General features: G+C 42.3%; 1 protein-coding gene across 1 annotated transcript in view; it reads left to right on the plus strand.

The window, feature by feature from the left end:
* LOC124622704 (myrosinase 1-like) overlaps positions 1-26,842 on the plus strand; it is a 109,646-nt gene that overhangs the window by 69,965 nt on the left and 12,839 nt on the right. The window contains exons 7-8 of the mRNA XM_047148494.1: positions 7,756-7,903; positions 16,433-16,584. Coding sequence (XP_047004450.1) covers positions 7,756-7,903; positions 16,433-16,584 — 300 coding nt within the window. The remainder of the gene's footprint in view (positions 1-7,755; positions 7,904-16,432; positions 16,585-26,842) is intronic.

Consider the following 26,842-nt stretch of genomic DNA (forward strand, 5'->3'; position numbering starts at 1 on the left):
TGTGAAGCGTATTTTGCCTTAAAAATAGAGGCATTTTGATAGTTGTTTAAAACTCTGAAATTCAATTTTTGATGTGTGTTCACCTCTTGATTATCTGTGTCCTATACTTTTAAATATAGTCTCCTCTAACTTTGTTGTTCTGATAACAATGCAAACCAGTGCTTGGAAACATTTAATTTAGTAAACCAATGTTTTACAAGTAGAGTGTGACCGTATTAGAGCATATACTGTATTTTAAATTTTTGTAGAGTGTACTGAATTCTTTTTACAGTATGTCTTTCACAAATAGTCCTTAGATCATCAGCTCCACTCTTCATTTACTACCCTTGCAAATTCCTATGTCCTGTTACTATTTTAATGATGTACCATGTATTTACATATCAGCAGTCAAATATCATGATGCCAGAGAGACAATTAAGCAGTGGAATTGTATTACTGTTTCCAGTTTGGATTTGACTACACGTTGTTGTCAATAGGAATATTACTATTCCTAAAACTCTAGTTGAAAATTGTATAAAGAAATTACGTGAACCATCAGTGTATTTTATTTTGAAACTGAAGTCGTTATATTCCACGAAATTCAAGTCTTTCCCTACTATCCTCTTAAGTAATGAAAACGTGTGCAATGCATCACATTATTTCGTGAATAGTTAGATTCATCTTTTAAAAAGCTTTATACTGTGACTGTTACTATTAACCTTCCATGAATTTACATTGACTTACACGAAGTTTATTAAGTCAACCATTAGGAATCTGAAGAATATCCTTGCTATGCTGGACCACGTAAATTGCATTAGTAGCCCCACACGTCTTCCATTGCTACTATCTTATTGAAAACATGAGTGGTTTTTGTATTAAGTGGTAATATTTATTACTGTTTCAAGACCCAGTTTCCCATTTTTTAAATAGATATTTTTACGTATGTTGGCTTGATAATGAGAAAGTAGTGTAAACTATTCGTGACTTAGTAGTAATTCTGTTGAATATTAAACCAGTCAGGAAAAATAGTTTCATCTGATAAACTTTGAGGAAGAATAAGAAATTCAATCCACAACATATTTAAAAAGTAAAACTGTGGATTTGACTTGCAATTATTTATCAACGCATTTTGTTTCCTCTTCAATATGCTTGGTCCAGCAGTTTATAAGCTTAAGTATTCCTGCTATAGTAAACGCCAGAGCGGCAGGCCTCTGTGGTGGTTGGTGGAAACGAGAAGCCAGGATCACCAGGCCAGGGTACGCTTTTTTTTTTTTTTTTTTTTTTTTTGAGTCGTCAGTCGTCTGATGGTTTGATGCGGCCGGCCGCTAAGAATTCATCTCGTGCATCAAGCTCTTCATCTCAGGGTAGCATATGATCCCTATGTCAAGGGACTACCCAAACAGACCAACCACCCTATGTCCTCAATTGTTTCTTGGTTGTCTTCAGATCTCTGTCTTCTCGCACAGTTTTTATCTTCTACACCTCTCTCTAGTGTCATGGAGGTTATTTCCTGATTTTCCGTTTGTCCCTTTTCTTTGCCGATTTTGTGGAGAACCACCTCATTCTTTATCGTGTCAGTCCAACTCATTTTCTACATTCCTCTGTAAGAGGGTAAGTCAATTATTATCCGAAATGTAGGTATCTTTTGTTTATTTTTTAGCACTGTCGTTTTACGTTGATTATGCATGCTTTGTTTATTTGTTGTTACATCTTTGCAATTTTCAAGTTGATACGTTAGTTTCGTTATCGCTCCGCTGTCTATTTGCACCAAAGAAGAGCAACGTCCAGTGCTCCATTTTTTGTGGTCGGAAGTCGTATCAGGGGCCGAAATTCATCGAAGACTTTCGGTACAGTACGGGAACAGTGTTCTGCCACAACGGAGTGTCTACAAATTGATTCAATGATTCTGAAATGATCGTGCAAGTGTTACGCACGATGAAGGAACAGGATGACCGTTTACCGCCACAAACGAAGAAACCATTGAGCGTTCACGTGAAATGATTTTCTTAGACAGTCGATCAACTATTGTCAAAGTGGCACATCATCTGCAAATCAGTCACAGTTCTGCCTACGAAATCATCCACAACAGAATTGGGTTTCATGAAGTTTGTGCAAGATGGGTCCCAAAACAACTCACAGAGATGCAGAAACAAACGCGCTTGGACACCTGCAACAAACATTTGGATCGCTATGGTAATAAAGGGGATAACTTCTTAGATAGGATCATTACTGGTGACGAAACATGGATGAATCATTACGAGCCGGAGAGTAGACGGCAGAGTATGGAATGGAAACATCTAAATTCGCCATGTACGAAAAAGTTAAAGACCCAACAATCCGCAGGAAAACTGATGCTTGAGGCTTTTTGGGACGCACAAGGTAAAGTATTATGAGGAAAGGGGCACAACAAAAAACAGAGTATGTTACAGTGAGATGCTTACTGCCAGGCTAAAGCCTGCAATCGGAAGCACACGCCGAGGATTGCTGTCAAAAGATGTTGTGCACGACAATGCCCGCATACTGCTGTCCACACTGCTGAATCGCTCCAGAAACTCAAATTTGAAGTACTGGATCATCCTCCATATAGTCCCGATCTTGCCCCTCCTATCACTTGTTTGGTCCATTCAAACTGGCATTAAGGGGCCGTCTATTTGCCTCTGACGAAGCAGTGAAAGAAGCGGCGCATTCTTGGCTCGCAGCTCAACCGAGAACCTTCTTTTATGAGCTCATCGGGAAGCTTGTACAACGATGGACCAAGTTCATTGAAACGCAAGGAGACAATGTCGAAAAATGATGTTCTTGTAAGTTTCCTATTTGATTATAATAAAATTTTGTAACTACTTTGCGGATAATAATTGACTTACCCTCATACCATCATATCTCAAACGCTTCGATTCTCTTCTGATTTTCCCGCTGTCCATGGTTCACTACCATACGATGCTGAGCTCGAAACGTACGTCCTCAGAAATTTCTTCTACAAATTCAGGCCTATGTTTGATACTAGTAGACTTCTTTTGGCCAGGGATGCCTATGCTAGTCTACTTTTTATGTCCTCCTTTCATCGCAGGCTATTTTGCTTCAAAGAGGACAGTGTCGTAGCAGCCCCTTACCAGTTAGAGGGCCCGCACAACAGACAAACAAGGTGATCTGCCGACCTCCCTTCTAGAGCTCAGATCAAAACATCGTCAGTGGATGTAAACATCAAAAGACTTTCCACACAAACGCGGCACTACTTCGTGAAAAACCATGTGACAGTGATCCACCAATTGGAACTAATGTGACTACGGTGTTATAAGCACGCCAGGAGAGTCAGACTGGCGGTGTGTACCTACAGCTAGGAGCTCTCTGGCCAATACCTACTCTCGTTCTAATCTAGTAGACACTTGCCGTAGCCTTCAGTAGAAAGTTGTATCTTGTTGGGCGTAACGCCACTTTGTATACCGTAGTATTTGGGTTATTTCTTTTCATGGTCTTGTACTCTATTCTTTGATATCATTTAGCATAGTATCCACATTCTTAGCGAACTTCAAATGCGTCTCTTCATTCCTCTGTACTTCAGTGTCTCACTCCTTTCACACTTATTCTCCCAGACGATTCTCTTAAACTTCGTGTACTCTTCATCGTTACTAAATTGTGATCTGGATTTACATCTCTATATGGTTACGCCTTACAATCCAATATCTGATTTTGTAATCTCTATCTGACCATGACGTGATAGAGCTGGAATCTTTCCATGTCTCCGGGGCTTTTCCCACTATACCTTCCCTTCCATGAACTGGTTATTCGCTATTATCATCTGAAATTTATCGCACAGCTTAGTCTTTCTGCTCTTTCATTTCTACTCTCAAGCCCATATCCTCCCATAACCATTTCTTCTATCCCTTCCTCTACAACCGCGATCCATTTCCCGATGATTATTAGATTACAATCTCCGTTTACATACTGAATTACTTGTTCAGTATCTTCATACATTTTCTCTATTTTTTCATCTTCTGCTTCCGAGTTGACATACGCACCTGAAATATCGCTGTCATCATTGGTTTGCTGTCGAATCCGACGAGAACAAGCGTACCACTGAACTGTTCACAGTAGCTCACTCTCTGCCCTGCTATACTATTCATAGCGAATTCACTCCCGTTTCATCAATTTCTGCCGCTGTTCATATTACGCTATATTCGTCTGACCAGAAATCCTTATATTCCTTCCCTTTAAATTCACTGAATCCTACTATATCTAGACTGTTACTTTGCCGTTCACTGTCCAGATTTTCTAGCTTTCCTATTACGTTTGAACTCCTGCCATTACATGCTCCGATTCGTAGAATGTTATCCCGTCGTTGGTTATTTCATATTTTTCTCATGGTCACCTCCCCGTTGGCAGTCACCTCTTAGGTACCCGAGTGGGGGACTAGCTCAGAATCTTTTGCCTGTGAAGTGATCATCGTGAAACTTCTTGAATTACAGATCGCATGTCCTCTGAATACATGTTATGTGTCTTTAACGATATAGGGTACTTTTCTGGCTCAATATTATGTAAAAATCAGCACCTATTTCTTTCAGGCACTGTTTATAACATACATGTTATACAGATTTTTTGTTGATATCAGGTAATGCAGCACACTTTCTAATCAAATTAGAAGTATTTTGATTATTTTTGAACCTGCTTACGGTTATTAAAAAAATTACAAAGAAACTGATGCAATTTTTTTCCAAAATGCTTCCTCAAATTGGGGTACCATTTAATCCAATGTTACACATTTGAAGGAGACCAAATTCTTACCAGATATGCATGACATGATGGCTGAGGTACCAGACCTATTTAATTCCACCCATAATGTATATTACAAGGATAAAAAATATCACATCTTCCATTATAATTTTTTTCCTAATAAAAATGTTATTTTTTCTTTAATTTAGTTGATTCTGTAATAAAGCTTAGATATACTACATAAATATTGACTATTGCAAGTTACAGAAAAAAATTAGAGCAATGCTTTATGAACTTTGGGAAATATTTATACGTGAATTCTGAAAAATACAGCTTGTGGGAAATTGTGAATGAAGATATGAGTCCCATTAAACTGTTCCTCAGAACATTCCTGAAGCTGTCTTCATCATGCAGCGTTCCTTCATCTTCAAGCTTCCTCTTGGCATTCCTTTTAGCACTTCTTGCTTCTTTGGTTACTTGAAGAGCGAATCTTGAGGTTCATGCACCTGTTGTCTGTCACACACAACCAATTGATCTTCCATATTAGAGCCTCATTTTATGCCTAAATTTCTCAGGACTTCCAACCTTCCTATCACTCCATCATTGAAACATAACACTGCAGCTAGTACACCAATTTTTAATGTATTTAGTCCTACAAAAACATTCTTGGGCGATCTTTCCCACATTCAATGGTAGAAACTTTTATTTGTATTCTGAGTGCCCCCATGAAGACTTACTAAGCAAAACAGGGTCACTCAGCTCTCTAAAAATTGGTTTTATTTCATTCACATTAGGCCCAAGAAGAGAATGCTTATGATGATATTTTTGATCACTTTCTCTTGCTTTTTGGTAACCACACCAAGAATCTGCTCCTTTAGAGCAAAGTCTATGAACATGGTGGTCATCTGTGAACAACGTATGAAAGTAGGTGCCCGATATAGCTTTTCCCATTGCTGTAACATAATTCAGAGGTGCAGGCCGATCATCTAATGGCCAGTCCATAATAACTCTGAAGAAGGTCTATTTCAGTTTCTGTCAATCTGCCTCGGCTAGACAGAAATTTTCCATCAGATAGCAGCTTTCCTTTCATTTCTCCTCGTAGCTTCCTCAATATAGCACCCATCCCTGTTTGTACATGTCCACAGCACTCAAGTTTTGTTAACATTGTATGACCATAAACATTGAACTCATTAATTTTATTGAAAGCTTTAGAGTCCCCATCACCTATGTGCTTCGTATATCTAACGTTATAAACGGGCACCGACCTCCGAAATATTTTTAGAGCTCCATCACATTCCATATCTCCACCGTAGTCATCATAATTCTTAGAACACTGATGTTCAGTATGTCCTTCAGTGTTACCATGGCAGGTGTGGCAGTACTTAGACAAGCACTCAACATCAATAACTTTTCCATTCTCCAGAGAAGTAGCACTTACACCACTCAAGGAACGATGTCCTCGACGTTTCCATGTCCCATCAAGTGCAACAGCAATGTCCCTGGTTCCACTAATATTTGCAGTTTCTTCTGCTGCACGTTTCATAGATGCTTTAGACATAACCGTCAAGGCACCTAAAAGTATTTTTATCTCTTGCTGAACCTACTGGGAGGAGGAGGAAGGTCCATAAAATCACAAAACATTGGAACAGCATTTTTCTTTTACCTATTGCACTCATTGCATACACTAACTTCAAATTCACATCATATGAATTATGCCCAATCTTCTAAGTCATTTTCTAGGTAGATTTATTGCAGGATCTACACAGAACAACTGATTTTGACGCTAAACCCTTCCTGCTACTTTGTTGTTCAGTTATTTCCAGACAGCCTACACCATCACATTGTTTACATTTCACCGCTTCCTTCATCAAAGAAGATAAGATGCCCACATCAACAACAACAAATCCGCTACAAACAGCTTCATTGTTAACACAAAAATTTGAATCACCAGGAGGCGAGCTATGTGAGAGTTTCTTCCCTGAAGAACTGGTACATAGGTTACTTTCAACATTGTGGCTTGCCTTGTCTGTGAACTGGTTACCACGGAATTTCCTTTTATTGAATTTCTTGATGCGTGGCATGGTTAGCATTTATTGCACACTATAGGATATGCACTTTCACAAATATATGTAGCACTTGGGCAACAAACTTTCAGTAACACGTGAACAAAGTGCTTCAGCGGAACAAAAGTAAATACTACCAACGATAATCATTTACAGACACTAGAAACCTCCACTATTACCAACATACTCAATGTATCATGCATATAATCGCTGGAAACAGAAAGTTCAGAGTTCTTTTCGAAATAATACTGGGTTCTGTAACAGAAATAAAGGGGGCGTGGCGACACGCCTGAACGTAACTTTAAAATTTGGTTTGTATAGGTCATTTTTCATTTGAAACCCTATAATGTATATGTCAATGTAATCAGAAAAGACTATAGAATTCAATAAAGTCATAAAAATATCGATTTTTCCACCATTTATAAGTACCCTGTATCCTTAATGCAGTGGTTTCCGTTCCGTTCTGCTGCCTCATGCTGTTTACTGTTCCTGAATCTTGCAGCATTTAGGGACAGGGGAGACGACATGTTTACGCTGACTCTGACAAATAAAACTGAGGTGATCGGCTTTGAATGACGCTTATGTGACCACAGTGGTACCAACTATAAGTGTGCATGCACAGAAGGCAGCGTCAGAATTTTAAAGGTGTGTTATAACTATAATGTGGATATTTATTAACTCTAACGATTACATGGATGATTAGCGTCAAATTTCGTGAAATTTAGTATTCATCGTTTAGGCGTACAAATCTAGGAAGGTATCCCACGGGTGGCCACTGAGGTTCAGACGCACAAATTCTTGTTTCTGTTTTTACTTCATTACTTTCGTTTTAAACCATCAAAACAATATATGGCATATTGAATCATAACTGATGTGGTTGATCTGTGTAGTTTTACTCTCACCTTAATTTGTTTTCAAATACGCCTTTAAAGATGTTTTCGTCAACAGTTATATTGGCCAAAAGCACACTTGTTTCCTTAACGTGCACGTGCCGCCTCTGTTGCAGCTGGGTTGGTTTGCTCACCCGATCTACACGGAGGAGGGCGGATACCCCCTGGTGATGCAAGAACGCATCTGGGAGGACTGCATCAACGACAACATCTGGATCTCGCGGCTACCCGAGTTTAGCGCCCAGGAACTAGTCGACCTCAGAGGTAAGTTCTCTGTCCTAACATATATTCTCTCTCAGCCGTAAAAACAATAATCCATTGAAGCAATGACTGTTTTTCTCTGTCCTTCCTGCAGCCAGGTCCTGAATACGCACTTTTGCTTGCGTGTCCTGTTCTAGGAGAGGCGCAGTACGAATATTGTATTCTAATGAAACTTTGGACTTACAATGACAAATATACTGAAGCGCCAAAAAACTGGTATAGGTATACGTATTTAAATAAAGAGATATGTAAAAAGGGACAATACGGCGCTGCGGTCAGGAAAGCCTATATAAGACAACTGTCTGGCGCAGTTGTTAGATCGGTTATTGTTGCTACAATGGAAGATCAACAGGATATAACTGAGTATTAACGAGCTGTTATAGTCGGTGCACGAGCGATGGGACACAGCATCTCCGAGGTAGCGATGATTTAGGGATTTTTCATACGACCATTTCACGAGTGTACGGTGAATATCAGGAATCCGGTGAAACATCAAATCTTCGACAACGCTGCGGCTGAAAAAAGATCCTGCAAGAACGGGACCAACGACGGCTGAAGGGAATCATTCAGAGTGACAGAAGTGCAACCCTTCCGCAAATTGCTGCAGATACCAATTCTAGGCCATCAACAAGCGTTTGTGTGCGCACCATTCAAAGAAACATCATTGATATGGACTTTTTGAGTCAAAGGCCCACTCATGTCCCCTTTATGACTGCATGACACAAAGCTTTATGCCTCACCTGGGCCCGTGACCACTGACATTGGAATGCTGATGACTGGAACCATGTTGCCTGGTCGGACAAGTCTCGTTTCAAATTGTATCGAGCAGATGGACGTGTACTGGTATGGAGAAAACCTCATGAATTCAATGGACCCTGCATGTCAGCAGGAGACTGTTGAAGTTGGTGGAGGCTCTGTAACGGTATGTTGCGCCTGCCGTTGGAATGATGTGGGACCCCTGACGTGGCTAGATACGACTCCGGCAGGTGACACATACATAAGCGTCCTATTTGATCACCTGTATCCATTGATGTCCATTGCGCATTCCGACAGACTTCGGGAATTTCAGCAGGACAATGCGACACCCCACACTTCCAGAATTGCTACAGAGTGGCTCCAGGAACACTCCTCTGAGTGTAAACACTTCTGCTGGCCACCAAACTGTTCAGACATGAACGTTATTGAGCATAACTGGGATGCCTAGCAACTTGATTTTCAGAAGTGATCCCCATCCCCTCGCACTCTTACAGATTTATGAGCAGTCCTGCAAAGTTCATGGTGTTAGTTCCCTCCAGCACTACTTCAGATATTAGTTGAGTCCATGCCACGTCGTACTGCGGCGCTTCTGCGTGCTTGCGGGGGCCCTATATGATATTTACGAGGTGTACCAGTTTCTTTGGCTCTTCAGTGTAAACTTTATAACATTTTTGTTGTGCCAAATAGTACTACAGTATAGTTATCGTCTATAGTAATACAAACCTGAAAATTACTGAGTGAGGATACTTTTGTTGATGACTGAATTATGGTTACGTGAATAGCTGGAGAAAAGAAAGTTTCTTTTCCTGAAAGGCTGTTGGGTGCGAGTAGAGATGCAATATCTGAGACAGAATGTAAATCGTTTCTACTGACTTCCTGCAATATTTCCATAATAATGAGATAAAATGCGTCAAGACGCTTATGGAAGCATACGGATCACTATATTTCCTTCTGTGTCCAAAAATGGATCAGCAAACGATGAGAAGCGACATTGTTATGAAATACAATGTCTAGGAATACAGGATGTTTCTGTGATGATAAACTTTCTTGGGTTATGGAAGAGAAAATTATTGTAAAATGTAAAGGTTCATGGCTGGAAATACGATAGTTAATAACATATTCCTGGATATTACGCCGTGATCGGATGGATCTCACACGAAAACCCAACGTTTCGTCCCCATCTGCAGAGGAAATTTTTATGGGGGATCTCAGCTTCTTTGAGCGTCCAGTTCACTGCCTAGCTGACTACTACTAGACTTCAGCGCAAAATTTCGTTTACGCGACCTCCTTCGCAGTCACTTGATGTCACATGCTTTGAAAACCGAGGGGCAGTTGGCCGTTCGTGGTTACCGTCATCCGCTGTTCCTACCACCCCATGGTGGAAGACTCGTACACATGTCCTTTAGTACCGGGATCTAGATATCATTCAGTTTCACGCCTTTCTCCTTCCAAATCAAATTCCTGCGGTGTTTAACAATCTCTGTGACCTCTCTTCGTAACCTTCCATGGCATCCGCTTGTGGCTGCGAGTACTTGAGTCATATCGAAATGAATATGGTACTCTCCTGGCTCCATATCACGTTCCACAACAGCTGATCTCTTAATCTCTCCACTTCAAGAGTTGCAATTGTGCTCTTCTAGTCTTTCCCGACAGTTCTTTCTGTAGTCCCCACAACTACAATGAATCCTATAAATTCCGCAGATGGGGACGAAACGTTGGGTTTTAATGTGAAACCCATCCGACCACGGTATAAATGCTGGGAATATTTCATTACCTGTGAGACAAAATGATGTAATTTAGGGTAGGAAAAAAAAACGATCAATATATGAGTGCTCATCACATGAAGTTGAGATAAATCTCCTGTGATGCATTGCGCAACATTCAAGTATACACTGCACTCTGAATGGAAATGTTGAAGTGTAAGAACTATCAGTCCAAGTGAAGTGGCGTTGAGCACAGTTTCTGAATTAGCAGACATGATTTTCGTGTACATATGAGCAAATGTAAAATGCAAGGAAGCTGTAAGATTGTGTCACGTCAAGTATCCACGTAGGAGTCCCCTGACGCACACCGTTCCCAAGACTGTTTTTGCAGGTAATGGAAACAGGAAAAATGGTGTGGTATTTATTGATTTGCGATGTGTTGGGCTCTGTGGTAAACTGTAGAGGAGCAATTCCTGTGCTGTAGGAAAATGGTGTTTGGCTTTTCCACCTGAGCGTTGTAGGTCAATGGGCTGAGTGGGACTACAGGAATCCGTTGGTAATGGTGGATGTGTTGGTCAGGAATCTTCGTCTATCATTCAAATATGGAATACATAGTTCAGGAGTGGAATACTCAATGCCATGCACGACCTCAATGAGCCCGTCCGACGAATGCCAGAGGAGACAAACTTACAGGGTTATTAATATATAACTCTGTTATTTCAGAAGACGACTGTGTGAAAAACTACATATGTGAGTGAATAGAGCGTTTCTCCAAGTTCTTAATTCACATTACAGGTGCTGATGTGAGCACCACTTGTGACGAGGAAGAGCACGAGGTTGCAACTCATTGGAGTGTCTGCTGTCTGGGATTGGCAATGGCAGCAGACCGTTTTGGAAGTTTGTTCATTGGATTGCCTATCTACAGGCGCGAACTAATTTAAGGCCACATTACAGAGTGGATGACCTGTTTACAGGATCCCACATGGTGCGTTCTGCAGCTACATCATCACAGTTGATACGAACAGAAATTTGGAGAGCTGCAGTATCTTCTGATTCGTGCCTTTTTTAAACAAATGTATTGTAGTTTTCAGCGTCAGTGTATTATTTCAAAACCGCTTTCAAGCCTTTTGAATGAACAACATTCTGGCTTTGCTACACATTACTACAGAATAAAACTATTGTAGCTTGCCTTGTCAGATGGAGTGCTAAAGACGACGTGATGTTAAAGTACTCCAGAATACTCTTCATATCTCTGATACGATCAATAAACAGAAGTACCATTATGTCTACCTTTTACAGGGTGTTTCAAACATGACCGGTATATTTGAAACGGCAATAAAAACTAAACGAGCAGCGATACAAATAAACCGTTCGTTGCAATATGCTTGGGACAACAGTTCATTTTCAGGCAGACAAACTTTCGATATTACAGTAGTTACAATTTTCAACAACAGATGGCGCTGCGGTCTGGGAAACTCTATAGTACGATATTTTCCACATATCCACCATGCGTAGCAGTAATATGGCGTAGTCTCGGAATGAAATTACCCGAAACCTTTGACAACGTGTCTGGCGGAATAGATGCAGATGAGATGTACTGCTTCAGCTGTTCAATTGTTTGTGGATTCTGGCGGTACACCTGGTCTTTCAAGTGTCCCCACAGAAAGAAGTCACAGGGGTTCATGTCTGGCGAATAGGGAGGCCAATCCACGCCGCCTCCTGTATGTTTCGGATAGCCCAAAGCAATCACACGATCATCGAAATATTCATTCAGGAAATTAAAGACGTCGGCCGTGCGATGTGGTCGGGCACCATCTTGCATAAACCACGAGGTGTTCGCAGTGTCGTCTAAGGCAGTTTGTACCGCCACAAATTCACGAAGAATGTCCAGATAGCGTGATGCAGTAATCGTTTCGGATCTGAAAAATGGGCCAATGATTCCTTTGGAAGAAATGGCGGCCAAGACCAGTACTTTTTGAGGATGCAGAGACGATGGGACTGCAACATGGGGCTTTTCGGTTCCCCATATGCGCCAGTTCTGTTTATTGACGAAGCCGTCCAGGTAGAAAGAAGCTTCGTCAGTAAACCAAATGCTGCCCACATGCATATCGCCGTCATCAATCCTGTGCACTATATCGTTAGCGAATGTCTCTCGTGCAGCAATGGTAGCGGCGCTGAGGGGTTGCCACGTTTGAATTTTGTATGGATAGAGGTGTAAACTCTGGCGCATGAGACGATACGTGGACGTTGGCGTCATTTGGACCGCAGCTGCAACACGGCGAACGGAAACCCGAGCCCGCTGCCGGATCACCTGCTGCACTAGCTGTGCGTTGCCCTCTGTGGTTGCCGTACGCGGTCGCCCTACCTTTCCAGCACGTTCATCCGTCACGTTCCCAGTCCGTTGAAATTTTTCAAACAGATCCTTTATTGTATATCTTTTCGGTCCTTTGGTTACATTAAACCTCCGTTGAAAACTTCGTCTTGTTGCAACAACACTGTGTTCTAGGCGGTGGAATTCCAACACCAGAAAAATCCTCTGTTCTAAGGAATAAACCATGTTGTCCACAGCACACGTGCACCTTGTGAACAGCACACGCTTACAGCAGAAAGACGACATACAGAATGGCGCACCCACAGACTGCGTTGTCTTCTATATCTTTCACATCACTTGCAGCGCCATCTGTTGTTGAAAATTGTAACTACTGTAATTTCGAAAGTTTCTCCGCCTGAAAATGTACTGTTGTCCCAAGCATATTGCAACAAACGGTGCATTTCTATCGCCGCTCGTTTAGTTTTTATTGCCGTTTCAAATATACCAGTCATTTTTGAAACACCCTGTAGCAGCACACTTGAAGTATAGTGTAGTATTGCGAAACCTCATAGACCTGTAAAAATGTCTCATCCATGGCAGTGATACAATAGAGACGACTTTCATTAGTGGAAATGGTAGTTATTGCTTGTTCGAATCACTTGCTTCAAACACAACACAAATACTCAATTTTTTGCTGAGTGCCACACAACATTACCTCCCACTTTCTCTCCCAGCAGGCTACTCTTCCCAGTATTTTCTGTCTGCGGTGTACCTCTTCAGAAACCCTGGAGATTCCTATTAATAGCCCTGTATTGTTCACCGGGCCACGACATATTGTAAAAAAAAAGTCAAGTACGTTGATTCAGTGAATGAGCTTGTATGGAGGTAGCCAGGTATGCAGGCACACAATCCGGCACGGCCGGTGCACCATAGTTGCGGTATAGAGCAGCAGGGAGGGACGTGCGGGAAGTAGCCCGCCTACCGACAACACTGTACACAGGAGTGCGGCAACGGTCCGTGATTTGAGACCAGTCCCAGTTCTGGGCACAGCATCACGATGCATGTGTCCATGTATGAACGCTCCGGGGAGAGCGAACGTTGCCATGTTGCATTCGACATTGTCATACAAGCGCAGCACCTGGTGTGATGGTACTGGATGACATTAGGTAGAAAATACTATCACCTAGTGAGCTGGACAGCAGCCGTTACTCTTCTAGCATGTTGATGGAGGTTGGCTGATGTCTATGTTCGATATCTTCGTCAATTTACACTTCCGGCCATTAAAATTGCTACACCAAGAAGATATGCAGATGATAAACGGGTATTCGTTGGACAAATATATTATACTAGAACTGACATGTGATTACATTTTCACGCAATTTGGGTGCGTAGATCCCGAGAAATCAGTACCCAGAATAACCACCTCTGGCCGTAATAACGGCCTTGATACGCCTGGGCATTGAGTCAAACAGAGCTTGGATGGCGTGTGCAGGTACAGCTGCCCATGCAGCTTCAACACGTATTGTGACGAGCCAGTTGCTCTGCCACCATTGACCAGACATTTCAATTGGTGAGAGATCTGGAGAATGTGCTGGCCAGGGTAGCACTCGAACATTTTCTGTATCCAGACAGGCCCGTACAGGACCTACAACATGCGGTTGTGCATTATCCTGCTGAAATGTAGGATTTCGCAGGGATCGAATGAAGGGTAGTGCCACAGTTCGTAACACATGTGAAATGTAACGTCCACTGTTCAAAGTGCCGTCAATGCGAACAAGAGGTGACCGAGACGTGTAACCAATGGCACCCCATACCATCACGCAGGGTGATACGCCAGTATGGCGATGACGAATACACGCTTCCAGTCTGCGTTCACCGCGATGTCGCCAAAAACGGATGCGACCATCATGATGCTGCAAACAGAACCTGGATTCATCCGAAAAAATGACGTTTTTAGCTGTTGTCTTGCAAACGTCCCCATCTGTTGACTCAGGGATCGAGACGTGGCTGCACGATCCGTTACAGCCATGCGGATAAGATGCCTATCATCTCGACTGTTAGTGATACGAGGCCTTTGGGATCCGGCACGGCTTTCCGTATTGCCCTCCTGAAGCCACCGATTCCATATCCTGCTAACAGTCATTGGATCTCGACCAACGTGAGCAGCAATGTCGCGGTACGATAAACCGCAATCGCAATAGGCTACAATCCGACCTTTATCATGTCGGAAACGTGATGTGACACATTTCTCCTCCTTACAGGAGGCATCACAACAACGTTTCACCAGGCAACGCCGGTCAGCTGCTGTTTGTTTATGAGAAAGCGGTTGGAAACTTTCCTCATGTCAGCACATTGTAGGTGTCGACACCGGCGCCAGCCTTGTGTGAATGCTCTGAAAAGCTAATCATTTGCATATCACAGCATCTTCTTCCTGTCGGTTAAATTTCTCGTCTGTTCCACGTCATCTTTATGGTGTAGCAACTTTAATGGCCAGTAGTGTCTATTTCAGCAAGATAACGCTAAATCGCATGTTGCTTGTGTTCGTTCTGACTCACCTGGCAATAGACGTGTTCGATTGTTGACCCGGCCAACACGTTCTCCAGATCTCTTGCTCATGGAAAACGTGTGGCCATGGGTTGCAGAGAGACTGTCGCTCCATCATGCGCAAGCACCAGTCTGGCACTGAGTTAAAGAAGCATGGAATGTCGTTCCTCTACCTGCTGTCGAAGATCGATCCCAGCCTCGCTAGAGTTGTTGTTGCTACTAAAGCTGGGAGCCGCGTATACACTCATATATTCTTGGAACTACACTGCATATGTACCACAAATAATATTTCTTGAATTCTTCCTGGTGTTGCAATGGCAATGGCAAACAGATTACTTCTCTCACACGAACCCAGTGTTATCAAAGATTAAATGATAAACGGTCACAATAGTAATATATTGGTCATTGAGAATGCGTAGGATCCTGTCGTGAGGAGCCACCAAAAGAGATTAGCTGCGAAATGGTGGTGGGCGTAGTGAGCGACTGGCTAATTGGTCCGTAGCTGCTTCCCCTCCGTTTGATTCGATCACTGCCTTGTGCTTTTACAGATGTATTTCTCACACTGTCTTAAGATATACCATGTCACCTTCGAGCATATCTCATACCGACATAATGGATCTACAGCTAACTATGCACTTCGAGCTCGTGAAGGCTTGCTTCAGTCGTTCACTAAAACGTGGATGCAAAGGGGCCAAGTAGGTCGTCCCATCTCGCTCTAGTTGACTTCGTCCTCTGGGGTCAAGTGGAAAACCTGGCTTTCTTGGAAAGTGAAGAGGATCCCCTCGTAATAATGCGCCTGTCTGTGTCATTGCACGAACGATACCAGAGGTGATGGGTCAGGTACGGCTGAACTTCGTGCGCTAGTGTGATGACGCTGGTGGACACCTCTTTGAACATTTATTGTAAATGTAGCCTTTGTGTAAGTAAAAAAAAGTCATTACAAAAGCATTTTCGCTTCGATGCTTACAGTCGTAAAAAAGGCGCAACTTTTATATTTTGAATTTTCGCATGTACCTTTCGTATCAGTACTTTCTAGACCAGCATTCCCTGTCTCCGAGTGACACATCGTCCTCCAGTATCATCGCTAACATTTTTATCATAATCATCCAAACTATTCGTTTATAATAAATCGCTATTAAGATGTTGTGTGGCGCTAAAGACAGTCATCAAGTTCCAAGTGACTCAAACGTTTTTCAGCTTCTATTTCTGTATGTCCAGGAGCAGCAGACTTCTTTGCCCTGAACCATTTCACGACGCAACTGGCATCGAACGGTCAGCAAGCTTACTTCCACCCGTCGCACGACTGGGACACGGGCGCCATCTTGTCTTTTGACGACAGTTGGGCGGCCACAGCCGACGACAACATAAAGGTTTGTCTTCGCAATATACATTTATTAGTTTTGGTTTACAGACCCATAGCGAAAAGCATTTTTCGTTTACCAGTAACCAATGCGTAAACTACAGGAAACTTTGTTCACGTAACAGCTGAGCTCAGCTGTCAGCTGGTGGGTGTCGCAGCAGCAGCCTGTGTCGTGGTTCTACGATCACGCCGAGGCAGTTGACGCACCACGCGGTGCTTTCATCCCAGTTCCGATCGTTTCTTTTGAGTGGCAACAGATACGTGCTCCGTTACAGGATGATCTCAAAGAAGTTGTTCGCCTTTGCTTCTAAATTTTATGTTTCCCGGTTTGAAAAGTCCAAGAAAGCACCACAAAGACCGAAGTACCAACCCTCCATCAGTTTTTCTTTTTAACATTTATCTCTATAGATAAAAGGAAATATCTTGACTGACTCGCTGACTCATAATCATCCATCCCAAACCGCTAAGGATAGAAACTTGAAATTTGTACAGGATGTTTGCCTTATACTGCAGACATCGTCTAAGAAGGTGATTTTCGAAATTCCACGTCTAAGGGGGTGAAATAGGGATGAAATGGTTATGGAAATATGCCGTTATTAAGGCAGTTTTGAAGCTAGAACTATGATAATTGCTATTTGGCTTCTCAGTCAGAAATAAAGAAATACATCTTCAGCATTTTTATGGCAGTTCGATCACTAACGGTGTAAAGCAGTGAGTGAATGTCGTTTTTCGCGCATTATTAAAGTACTAAATTATTAAAATTATTAAAGCACTACTAAAAGATTTTTACATCTATGAAAATTTGTATTTCACTTCCGGGTTAGAAATAAAAAAAATACGTGTTTCAGTGTTTTTGGAAATTCAGCAGCTAAGGGTGTGACAGCTGTGGATGAAAGATTTTATGAAAATATTTCATTACAAAAGAATTTTTAAAGATAGATCTGTGAAAATTTGTACTTGGCTTCTCGGTTGGAAAAAAAGAAATGTACATTTCACTGTTCTTGGGAATTCAACCTTTAAGGGGGATGTAATAGATTCTGACTGATTCACTAACCCATCATCGTCCAGCCCAGAACACGAAGGAAATAAACATAAAATTTCGAAAGGGTGTTGATGTTAGACTGTAGGTATCATTTAATAAGGGATTGTTGTAAACTCCAGCCGTAAGGGGGTGAAGTATGGAATGAAAGGATTTTTGAAATAACACTCGAAGGCAATAAAATTACACACCACGAAGGAATTATCTGAATGGGACGAAAATCGGTATATGTGATGTACATGTACAGACAAACAAAAGATTACACTTTCAAAAATTAGATAATTTATTCATGAGAAAGGGCTTCATAAATTGGGCAAGTCAATAACGCATTGGTTCGCCTCTGGTACTTTTGCAAGCAGTTATTCTCTTTGCCATTGTCTGATAGCGTTTTTGGATGTCCTCCTAAGGGATATCGTGCCAAAGTCTGTCCAAGTGATGTTAAATATAAGTAACACTTCTCCTTCTACGTTCTTTTCGTAGGTTACTGGGAAGGTGGGATACATCCACTATTGTTTGTACCTTTCCCACACTTCCTTAGATAATAAACTAATTTGACTACTAGTGTCTAACAAAAACTCAAACTCCAATCCGTCCACATGAAAAAAAAGCACTCCGTCTTCAGGCCACGAGTGGCCTACCGGGACCATCCGTGTCATCCTCCAGGAAGATGCGGATAGGAGGGGCGTGGGATCAGCACACCGCTCTCCCGGTCGTTATGATGGTATTCTTGACAGAAGCCGCTACTATTCGGTCGAGTAGCTCCTCAATTGGCATCACGAGGCTGAGTGCACGCCGAAAAATGGCAACAGCGCATGGCGGCCTGGATGGTCACCCATCCAAGTGCCGAGCACGCCCGACAGCGCTTAACTTCGGTGATCTCACGGGAACCGCAAAAGTTCCTCACTCATTGCTTGCCTGTCACGGTATCTTAAAAAAGCATTCTTATATTCTTGAGTATTGTCACGAGAACCACCATGCATAGGAATGGGCTAATTATCCTCGGATACCTCCTGTATAACTGCTCCATTATGCTTGTGGCTTGCTCTACCATTACTAACGTGTTCCAGATTATTGCTATTCTTATTACCATTATCAGTACTATTCACAATTACAGTTCTCTGTTCACAATTTTGATTTTTCGGTGGACCAGTTCTACGCCCGTTCAAGTCACTTCCATTGCACGGATTCCTCTTATCTCTATTCCTATTTCTACAGTTAACGTATTTCTTATTACAACTACGTGAACCATTATTATTATTACGCCACCTATTATCTCTGAACTTATTTCTAGTTCGTTCTTGGCCTTGCAGACTTCGTCTTACATCTACCCATACAGCAACTCATGTATCATTCTTTTCCCTTGACTAATATAAATAATTCCAATTGGTCCAATAATTCTAACAAGGATTGCGGTTGAGCCCAACGCTTACCTACCAACCGTCCTCTTACTTTATCCGGTAAACGTGTAATCAATATTTCGATTAAGTGCATCTCATTTACTGGTTCGTCTAAATAACGACCGGTTCAAGTAATGTTCGGCGAAGTTGCGGTATCCGCCCCAACTACCAGTATAATGCTGTCGTCCAAACAGTTCTAATCTATACTTCCTCTGAGCATTATCTGACCAATATTTAGATTTTAAAGCTCACCAAAATTCCTACACAGTGTTAAAACGACTTAAATTCAGCATAGCCCAATGTAAGGTACCTTCTTCTAGATGGCTTACTATAAAACGAATGCTTCTTTTACTGTCCCAGGAAGCAGGCAAGGCTCCCTGAAATAAATTTATAAAGATTACTGGATGCACTCATCCCCTTGGGTTAAACTTAGGAAAGTTGCTACTGCTACTTTTAATACCAAGACGTAAGTATTCCACCAAATCACTATGAGTAGTTTCTGTTCTACAGGCACGTCCAATGATAACCTGTGAGTTTAACAACTCAGGAACCGCACTACTATCTTGTGAACGATTGGCTTCACGACTACATGGCGTCTAACTTACATCCACCTGACTACAACCAGGTTCACACATAGATCAATTCTTCTATCAGTAACACTAACTTCTCATACAGAAGATGATGTTGGCTTTAACTTCTTTACAACCCAAGTCTGTATCTTATTGATTTTGCAATCAACAGACTTGCTTAAACCTGTAAGATCCTCCTTTAACTCTTTCTGAAGTTTGTTATGGTCTCCAGCCATTTGATTAGATATTTTTTAACAATAATTCAGTCAACATTTCCTGAGCCTCTTTCAACTTTTCTATTTCCTCAGGAAGTGCCGATAACTCCTGATAGTTTTGCTTCAAATTTAATACTTCATTCCTGAATTCTTCGTGCCCAACTTTAACTTACTTTTCAAATCCATTAACCTTTTATTTGTACTATCCTTAAGCTCCTTGAAGTCATTGTTTTTATTCCTCTGGCCATTCTTAAGCCCTTTCAGATCTTCCCCAAACTTTCTTTAGCTGGCTAAAAGTTGCTCCAGATAGCCCTTTCAGTTTTCATCCATTTTGTTATTACTTTAAAAACCAACATGTGACAACAATTATCCTTCAAAGAAACTCCACACTCCCTACACCACAGTTTTCCCTGCTAACAAGACGTCCAACAAACCCTTCTAGTTCATACAGGATGTTTCAAAAATGACCGGTATATTTGAAATGGCAATAAAAACTAAACGAGCAGCGATAGAAATACACCGTTTGTTGCATATGCTTGGGACAACAGTACATTTTCAGGCGGACAAACTTTCGAAATTACAGTAGTTACAATTTTCAACAACAGATGGCGCTGCAAGTGATGTGAAAGATATAGAAGACAACGCAGTCTGTGGGTGCGCCATTCTGTACGTCGTCTTTCTGCTGTAAGCGTGTGCTGTTCACAACGTGCAAGTGTGTTGTAGACAACATGGTTTATTCCTTAGAACAGAGGATTTTTCTGGTGTTGGAATTCCACCGCCTAGAACACAGTGTTGTTGCAACAAGACGAAGTTTTCAACGGAGGTTTAATGTAACCAAAGGACCGAAAAGCGATACAATAAAGGATCTGTTTGCAAAATTTCAACGGACTGGGAACGTGACGTATGAACGTGCTAGAAAGGTAGGGCGACCGCGTACGGCAACCACAGAGGGCAACGCGCAGCTAGTGCAGCAGGTGATCCGACAGCGGCCTCGGGTTTCCGTTCGCCGTGTTGCAGCTGCGGTCCAAATGACGCCAACGTCCACGTATCGTCTCATGCGCCAGAGTTTACACCTCTATCCATACAAAATTCAAACATGGCAACCCCTCAGCGCCGCTACCATTGCTGCACGAGAGACATTCGCTAACGATATAGTGCACAGGATTGATGACGGCGATATGCATGTGGGCAGCATTTGGTTTACTGATGAAGCTTATTTTTACCTGGACAGCTTCGTCAATAAACAGAACTGGCGCATATGGGGAACCGAAAAGCCCCATGTTGCAGTCCCATCGTCCCTGCATCCTCAAAAAGTACTGGTCTGGGCCGCCATTTCTTCCAAAGGAATCATTGGCCTATTTTTCAGCTCCGAAACGATTACTGCATCACGCTATCTGGACATTCTTCGTGAATTTGTGGCGGTACAAACTGCCTTAGACGACACTGCAAACACCTCGTGGTTTATGCAAGATGGTGCCCGGCCACATCGCACGGCTGACGTCTTTAATTTCCTGAATGAATATTTCGATGATCGTGTGGTTGCTTTGGGCTATCCGAAACATACAGGAGGCGGCGTGGATTGGCCTCCCTATTCGCCAGACATGAACTCCTGTGACTTCTTTCTGTGGGGACACTTGAAAGACCAGGTGTACCGCCAGAATCCAGAAACAATTGAACAGCTGAAGCCGTACATCTCATCTGCATGTGAAGCCATTCCGCCAGACACGTTGTCAAAGGTTTGGGGTAATTTCATTCAGAGACTACGCCGTATTATTGCTACGCATGGTGGATATGTGGAAAATATCGTACTATAGAGTTTCCCAGACCGCAGCGCCATCTGTTGTTGAAAATTGTAACTACTGTAATTTCGAAAGTTTGTCTGCCTGAAAATGTACTGTTGTCCCAAGCATATTGCAACAGACGGTGTATTTCTATCACTGCTCGTTTAGTTTTTATTGCCGTTTCAAATATACCGGTCATTTTTGAAACACCCTGTTCAAACACACAACACACGGACCAAGTTCAATGAAAGTAAACGGTTAGTAAAAAAATACCAAATTTTAAGATTTACTTCCTCCTCCAGCTCTATGCTGCGCTTGTATCGACGTCTAGGCTGAAGCAAGGGCTGGGCAGCAGTGTAGGCTCGGCTGCAGTGATGATACTGCTACTGCGATGTCTCAGCTGAAGCGATGTCTCGGCTGAAGCGATGTCTCGGCTGAAGCGATGTCTTGGCTGAAGCGATGTCTCGGCTGAAGCGAGGTAATTTCCAAGAGTGTGTGCCTATTGAAGCCGTGGGCTCCAAACGATAGTTATCGAACGTGCTATTCTAAATCTATCATGCGGCACTGGTGGCGTGTGGTAGGAGCATGTTTATAGTGGTCACTACAGCAATGACAAAAGAAGAGTGTTACTAAAATAGTTGTAATTACAAAGGAAATTACTTACCTCACTCGTCGTCGACGTTGTCGTCGTGATAAAGTACATATGATGCTACGGCAAGCAATCCCTTTTTGCCATAACTTGGGTAGACTCTTCCAACATCACGCAAAAATATGGTTAGAGTGTCACATTTTCGACAAAAATTCTAACAATTTTCTACATTGCTTAAGCATGGAATTAGATTCTTCCATGTGACGCCGTTAGCGAAAGAAACGTCTACAATACTAGACATCCCGCTCACTATCGTCATAAATCGTTTGGGTTTTCCTAGCATCTCGCAAATAATTTATCATAGCACCCGCCACCACAGTCGCGTAATTGATTTATAATCGCACGTTCGATATATAGTGTTTGGAGTCCGCATCTTTGCTAGGCAAACAAAATGGTTCAAATGGCTCTGAGCACTATTGGGCTTAGAACTATTAAACCTAACTAACCTAAGGACATCACACACATCCATGCCCGAGGCAGGATTCGAACCTCCGACTGTAGCGGTCGTGCGGTTCCAGACTGTAGCGCCTATAACCGCTCGGCCACTCCGGCCAGCGATAGGCAAACATTCTTGAAAATTACCTGAAGCGATGTCTTGGCTGAAGCGATGTCTCGGCTGAAGAGATGGTTCAGCTGAAGAGAGGTCTGGACTGTGGCGATAGTTCAGCAGCAATGACGATGGGGTTGGATTTCCACTCAGCTCAGCTTAATCTGGTCATCGAATCTGTACAGAACTTAATCCGTCTCCTAGCAACAGAATCCCGTCAGAGTATCCTCCAATAATGTCAAGACGTGCGACAGACTTCTGTCTACCAGCACACTTCTTGCTATTCAGGATGATCTCAGATTAGGCAAATCCTGAACCAAGGGTCACCACAGACTGTAAAGCGGCCACTGGCGAGACTCAAAACGACAAGGGATCGTACTGTACCAACGTCGCGATGTAGCTTCCTGCCACACAAAATCTCTTGAGCGAACCAATCGACCACTACAGCAAGAATCAGGTACAGTTTTTGTATTGACAGTCGATGTTGTGACTGTGGATCGCTATCCGATCACAGAAGATTCTAGTAGTGGCCGAGCGCCTGGCAAACACTTGAAGCCTAGCTTGTACAGTAGTTGAACTCTTAGACAACAATTTGAGGACAAATCAACCATTTGGTGATCAGCAACTGCAACGATAATAAACACTGACGAGACAGCAGACTCAAATGCTAGATAATAACAAACAGCAGTTTCAATACACGCAAAATTCGAGGTCGTACAGCAATGCTACTGCATCACAAATAGATTCACCGAAATATCCAAATGATACCGACAAGCGCTATCTATCAGCAATGACGAGACTAGCAGAATACAGCGACAACACATGTTATCTCCCTGTCGTCCAAAACAAGACACCAAAATTATTTCAATACGATACCTGTTTATATTATGCCCAGCTAAATCGTAAATCCAGCTCGCAATTGTTCTCATAAGCAACGACTTCCTTCCAACGCAGAACAATCTATTTGGGACCGCCTTGTAACCTTTTAACAACTTTTAACGTTCATCTCAAATATGAAGTGAGTGGAACGATCGATTCATATTAAACTCGTATTTGGACAACGTTTGTATCGGAATGAAGATAACTGAAGTGATAATTCTGTTTCTTTCTGTGTAGTCTAATGTTGATACGTAAATAATGATACGTAATGTATTCCACAGATTAACAGCTACACATTTGTGAGTATGATCGCAAACTTCTCGTAACTACTAAAAATAATTTCAGTTCTGATTATCAGTCACTTTGGAATTTTTCTTATGTAAATGTAGTCTTGTTAGCTTTTATCAGTATCGGACTCTTGTGTAGTCTGCGTGGACCAACGCAGTTCAGTGATTTTCACTGAAACCAAAACTTCCTAATACCAATTCGGAGTATGTTACGCAAGAAGCTAGTAATATCTCTGAAACTTAACTCTTTGCTTTCGTCGTTTTGTAAGAGTTTTTATAGATTCACCTTTACGTAATAATACTGTTTTCAGAGTTATTCATCACTCAGTTTCAACCAAAATAAGTTTCCCTTGTTCTCTGAAATTAAATATCCTTCAAACACGTCACTTTTAGGGTGACACTTGAACTTGCAATCTTGCAATTACAACACAATGAATTACATGCAACGGCTACCAAGTAACCACACGCAAAGGTTTATTTTGACCCAAGAAAACTCGTCTTACTTTGGGCTAGGATCTCAACACAAGTTCAGATCTCGTAAGTGATCGAGTGCCAGCAAAGACTCCCCCCCCCCCCCTTCCCCCTTCCACAGAAACGGAAATTCAAGAACAAATAAAAATATAAACAAAAAAATCTATGCGCCACCGCCTCTTTTGTCTTAAGCTTAATTAACAAGTCAAACAAAACTGAGCCTCTTCAGGCGTTAGCACAACGCGACCCGCTAAAGTTCCCTAAATTAAATCAGGCCACTCGTCACTTCCACTAACCAAGTTTTTGCATATTTACGTGTTGCTCGTAAATGGTTCCTTTCTATTCCCGTCGGTTACCAACTCAACAATATCCAGGTGAAACTCTTCGAATGTACACGAGCCAATTCTAGATCCGCTGTACGATCGTGGCATCCAAATAACAACAGGGAAAAATGCGCTCGAGGCTTTGTCTTCTTGATACACATCAGTTACTACCAAACCACTCCCTAAAGCAACTATCAACCCAGTTACCTCCGGGCAAGACGCAACCACTAATCATACAACACGGACAGGATATCGGGTTCTACCGATTCAATAAAAATCATCAAATGCAAATATCTCTCTATAACACGGCTTACGCTGTAACTATCACAGAAAAATAACCACTCTTTCCTCCCGAATTGTCCACACGACGACAACCAATCGACCGCGCAAAAACACAATTTCGCAAACCAGTGTCTAATCTGCGACTACTTCAAAATTCCGGAAGCTACATATGTTCTGTAGCTCGGCCTTGGGAGGAAAACTACAGTCGCAGCTACGTCTATCAACAGGAACATAAATGACAAAGTTGCCACACTGTCTCCGTAAACTGCACAAAATTCTACACTGACTTCACCAGCCAAACTCCTTCACCTCTCCCAAACCTTAAACAGCAATTGCGGTGCCTCTACTGTATACAACACGCAGTGGGCCGGTACTATATCCGATCTAGACATACCCCGAGATTAACTTTATCGGTAAGAGGTCTACTGGGGAACTAACTATTTTCTGATGTCATACAATGGGTACCTTTTACATGAACAAACACGCAACGCCACACCAAATTTTGACTGTTAAATTATTTATTATTCCTTTTGGCCAACGGCTAACGTAGATAGCGGCCGGCTGCGTCGCGTCACTGATGCAGCATCTCTGTAATCAGCGATGGCGAGTTGTTACATCGCTGAAGCGCACACCTTCACCACCTGTTTTCTCTGCGACACGCTCGGGTCATCTAGAACATGTTTTATCGCCTTTTAGTACTCATATGTATATGATTATTGCATTCACCAGGTGTTATTGCCCATTTGCCGGATCGGGTGATCAGCAATTGCAATGGCGTACGAAATCCGTGCTTTTGACTCAGCACAATGTATTTTAGAATTATTAATTTTCGGCTGGTGACGGACAAATACAAGGGAAATGGATTAAATAGACACAGATCACTTTTGTTTTCATGTAAAGTCCTGAAATCCATCACCTTGAATGTCTCTAATTTTTTTCTCTCGCTGGTGCTCTCCATCGTATTAGTTACAAAGGTGACGTAAACTAACCCCGTCCGAACAGGCCTTGGAAGGCCCAACGGTAACGACCGGCCGCCATGTCATCCTCAGTCCATAATCGTCATTGGATGCTGATATGGAGGGGCATGTGGTCAGCACACCGTATGTCAGTTTCCGTGACCGGAGCCGCTACTTCTCAATCAAGTGGCTCCTCAGCTTGCGTCACAGGGGCTGAGTGCACCCTGCTTGCCATCAGTGCTCGGCAGACCGAATGGTCACCCATCCAAGTGCTAGCCCAGCCCAACAAAGCTTAACTTCGGTGATGCGACTGGAACCGGTGTTAGCACTGCCGTAAGGCGTTGGCACAGAGGTGACTTGCCCAACTGAAACTCGTTTTACCCTTTTTGAGGCATCCATACAATTCCCTGATGCATCATAGCTAGTTGTCGTGTAAACAGAAGGTATATTGTAGTAATATTGGCTTCTCTAATATCCTCACCGGCCTCTCTTCCATGGAACAAAATATTCCCATCGATATTGGTTACATCCGATTCCCACACCACCAATCACACATGTTTCTGATTCGAATAATTGAAATAATTTAAGAATACTTCTGTCCCTCAATTCTGATCAAGGTTTTCGGGAATTTTCTCTGAGTTGTCAAGTAAATACGGGAACTGCAAATCCTTTCCTAAATATTCCGAATTGCGATTCCGTCTGCTCCAGACCCAACCTGCTGGTATATTTGACTTAAAAGAAATAAGTTTTCACTCCAATAGAGAGCTAAACATTCAAGACTGGCAGTAGCACATTTCCTGAGCCAATAAAATCTTCTCGGCTTACAATCCGCGTCACTGTGAGTGAAACACTCGAGTTACAGCTGTCTCCGCC

This window comes from Schistocerca americana, chromosome 7 (genome assembly GCF_021461395.2).
Source record: "Schistocerca americana isolate TAMUIC-IGC-003095 chromosome 7, iqSchAmer2.1, whole genome shotgun sequence".
Taxonomy (NCBI): Eukaryota; Metazoa; Arthropoda; class Insecta; order Orthoptera; family Acrididae; genus Schistocerca; species Schistocerca americana.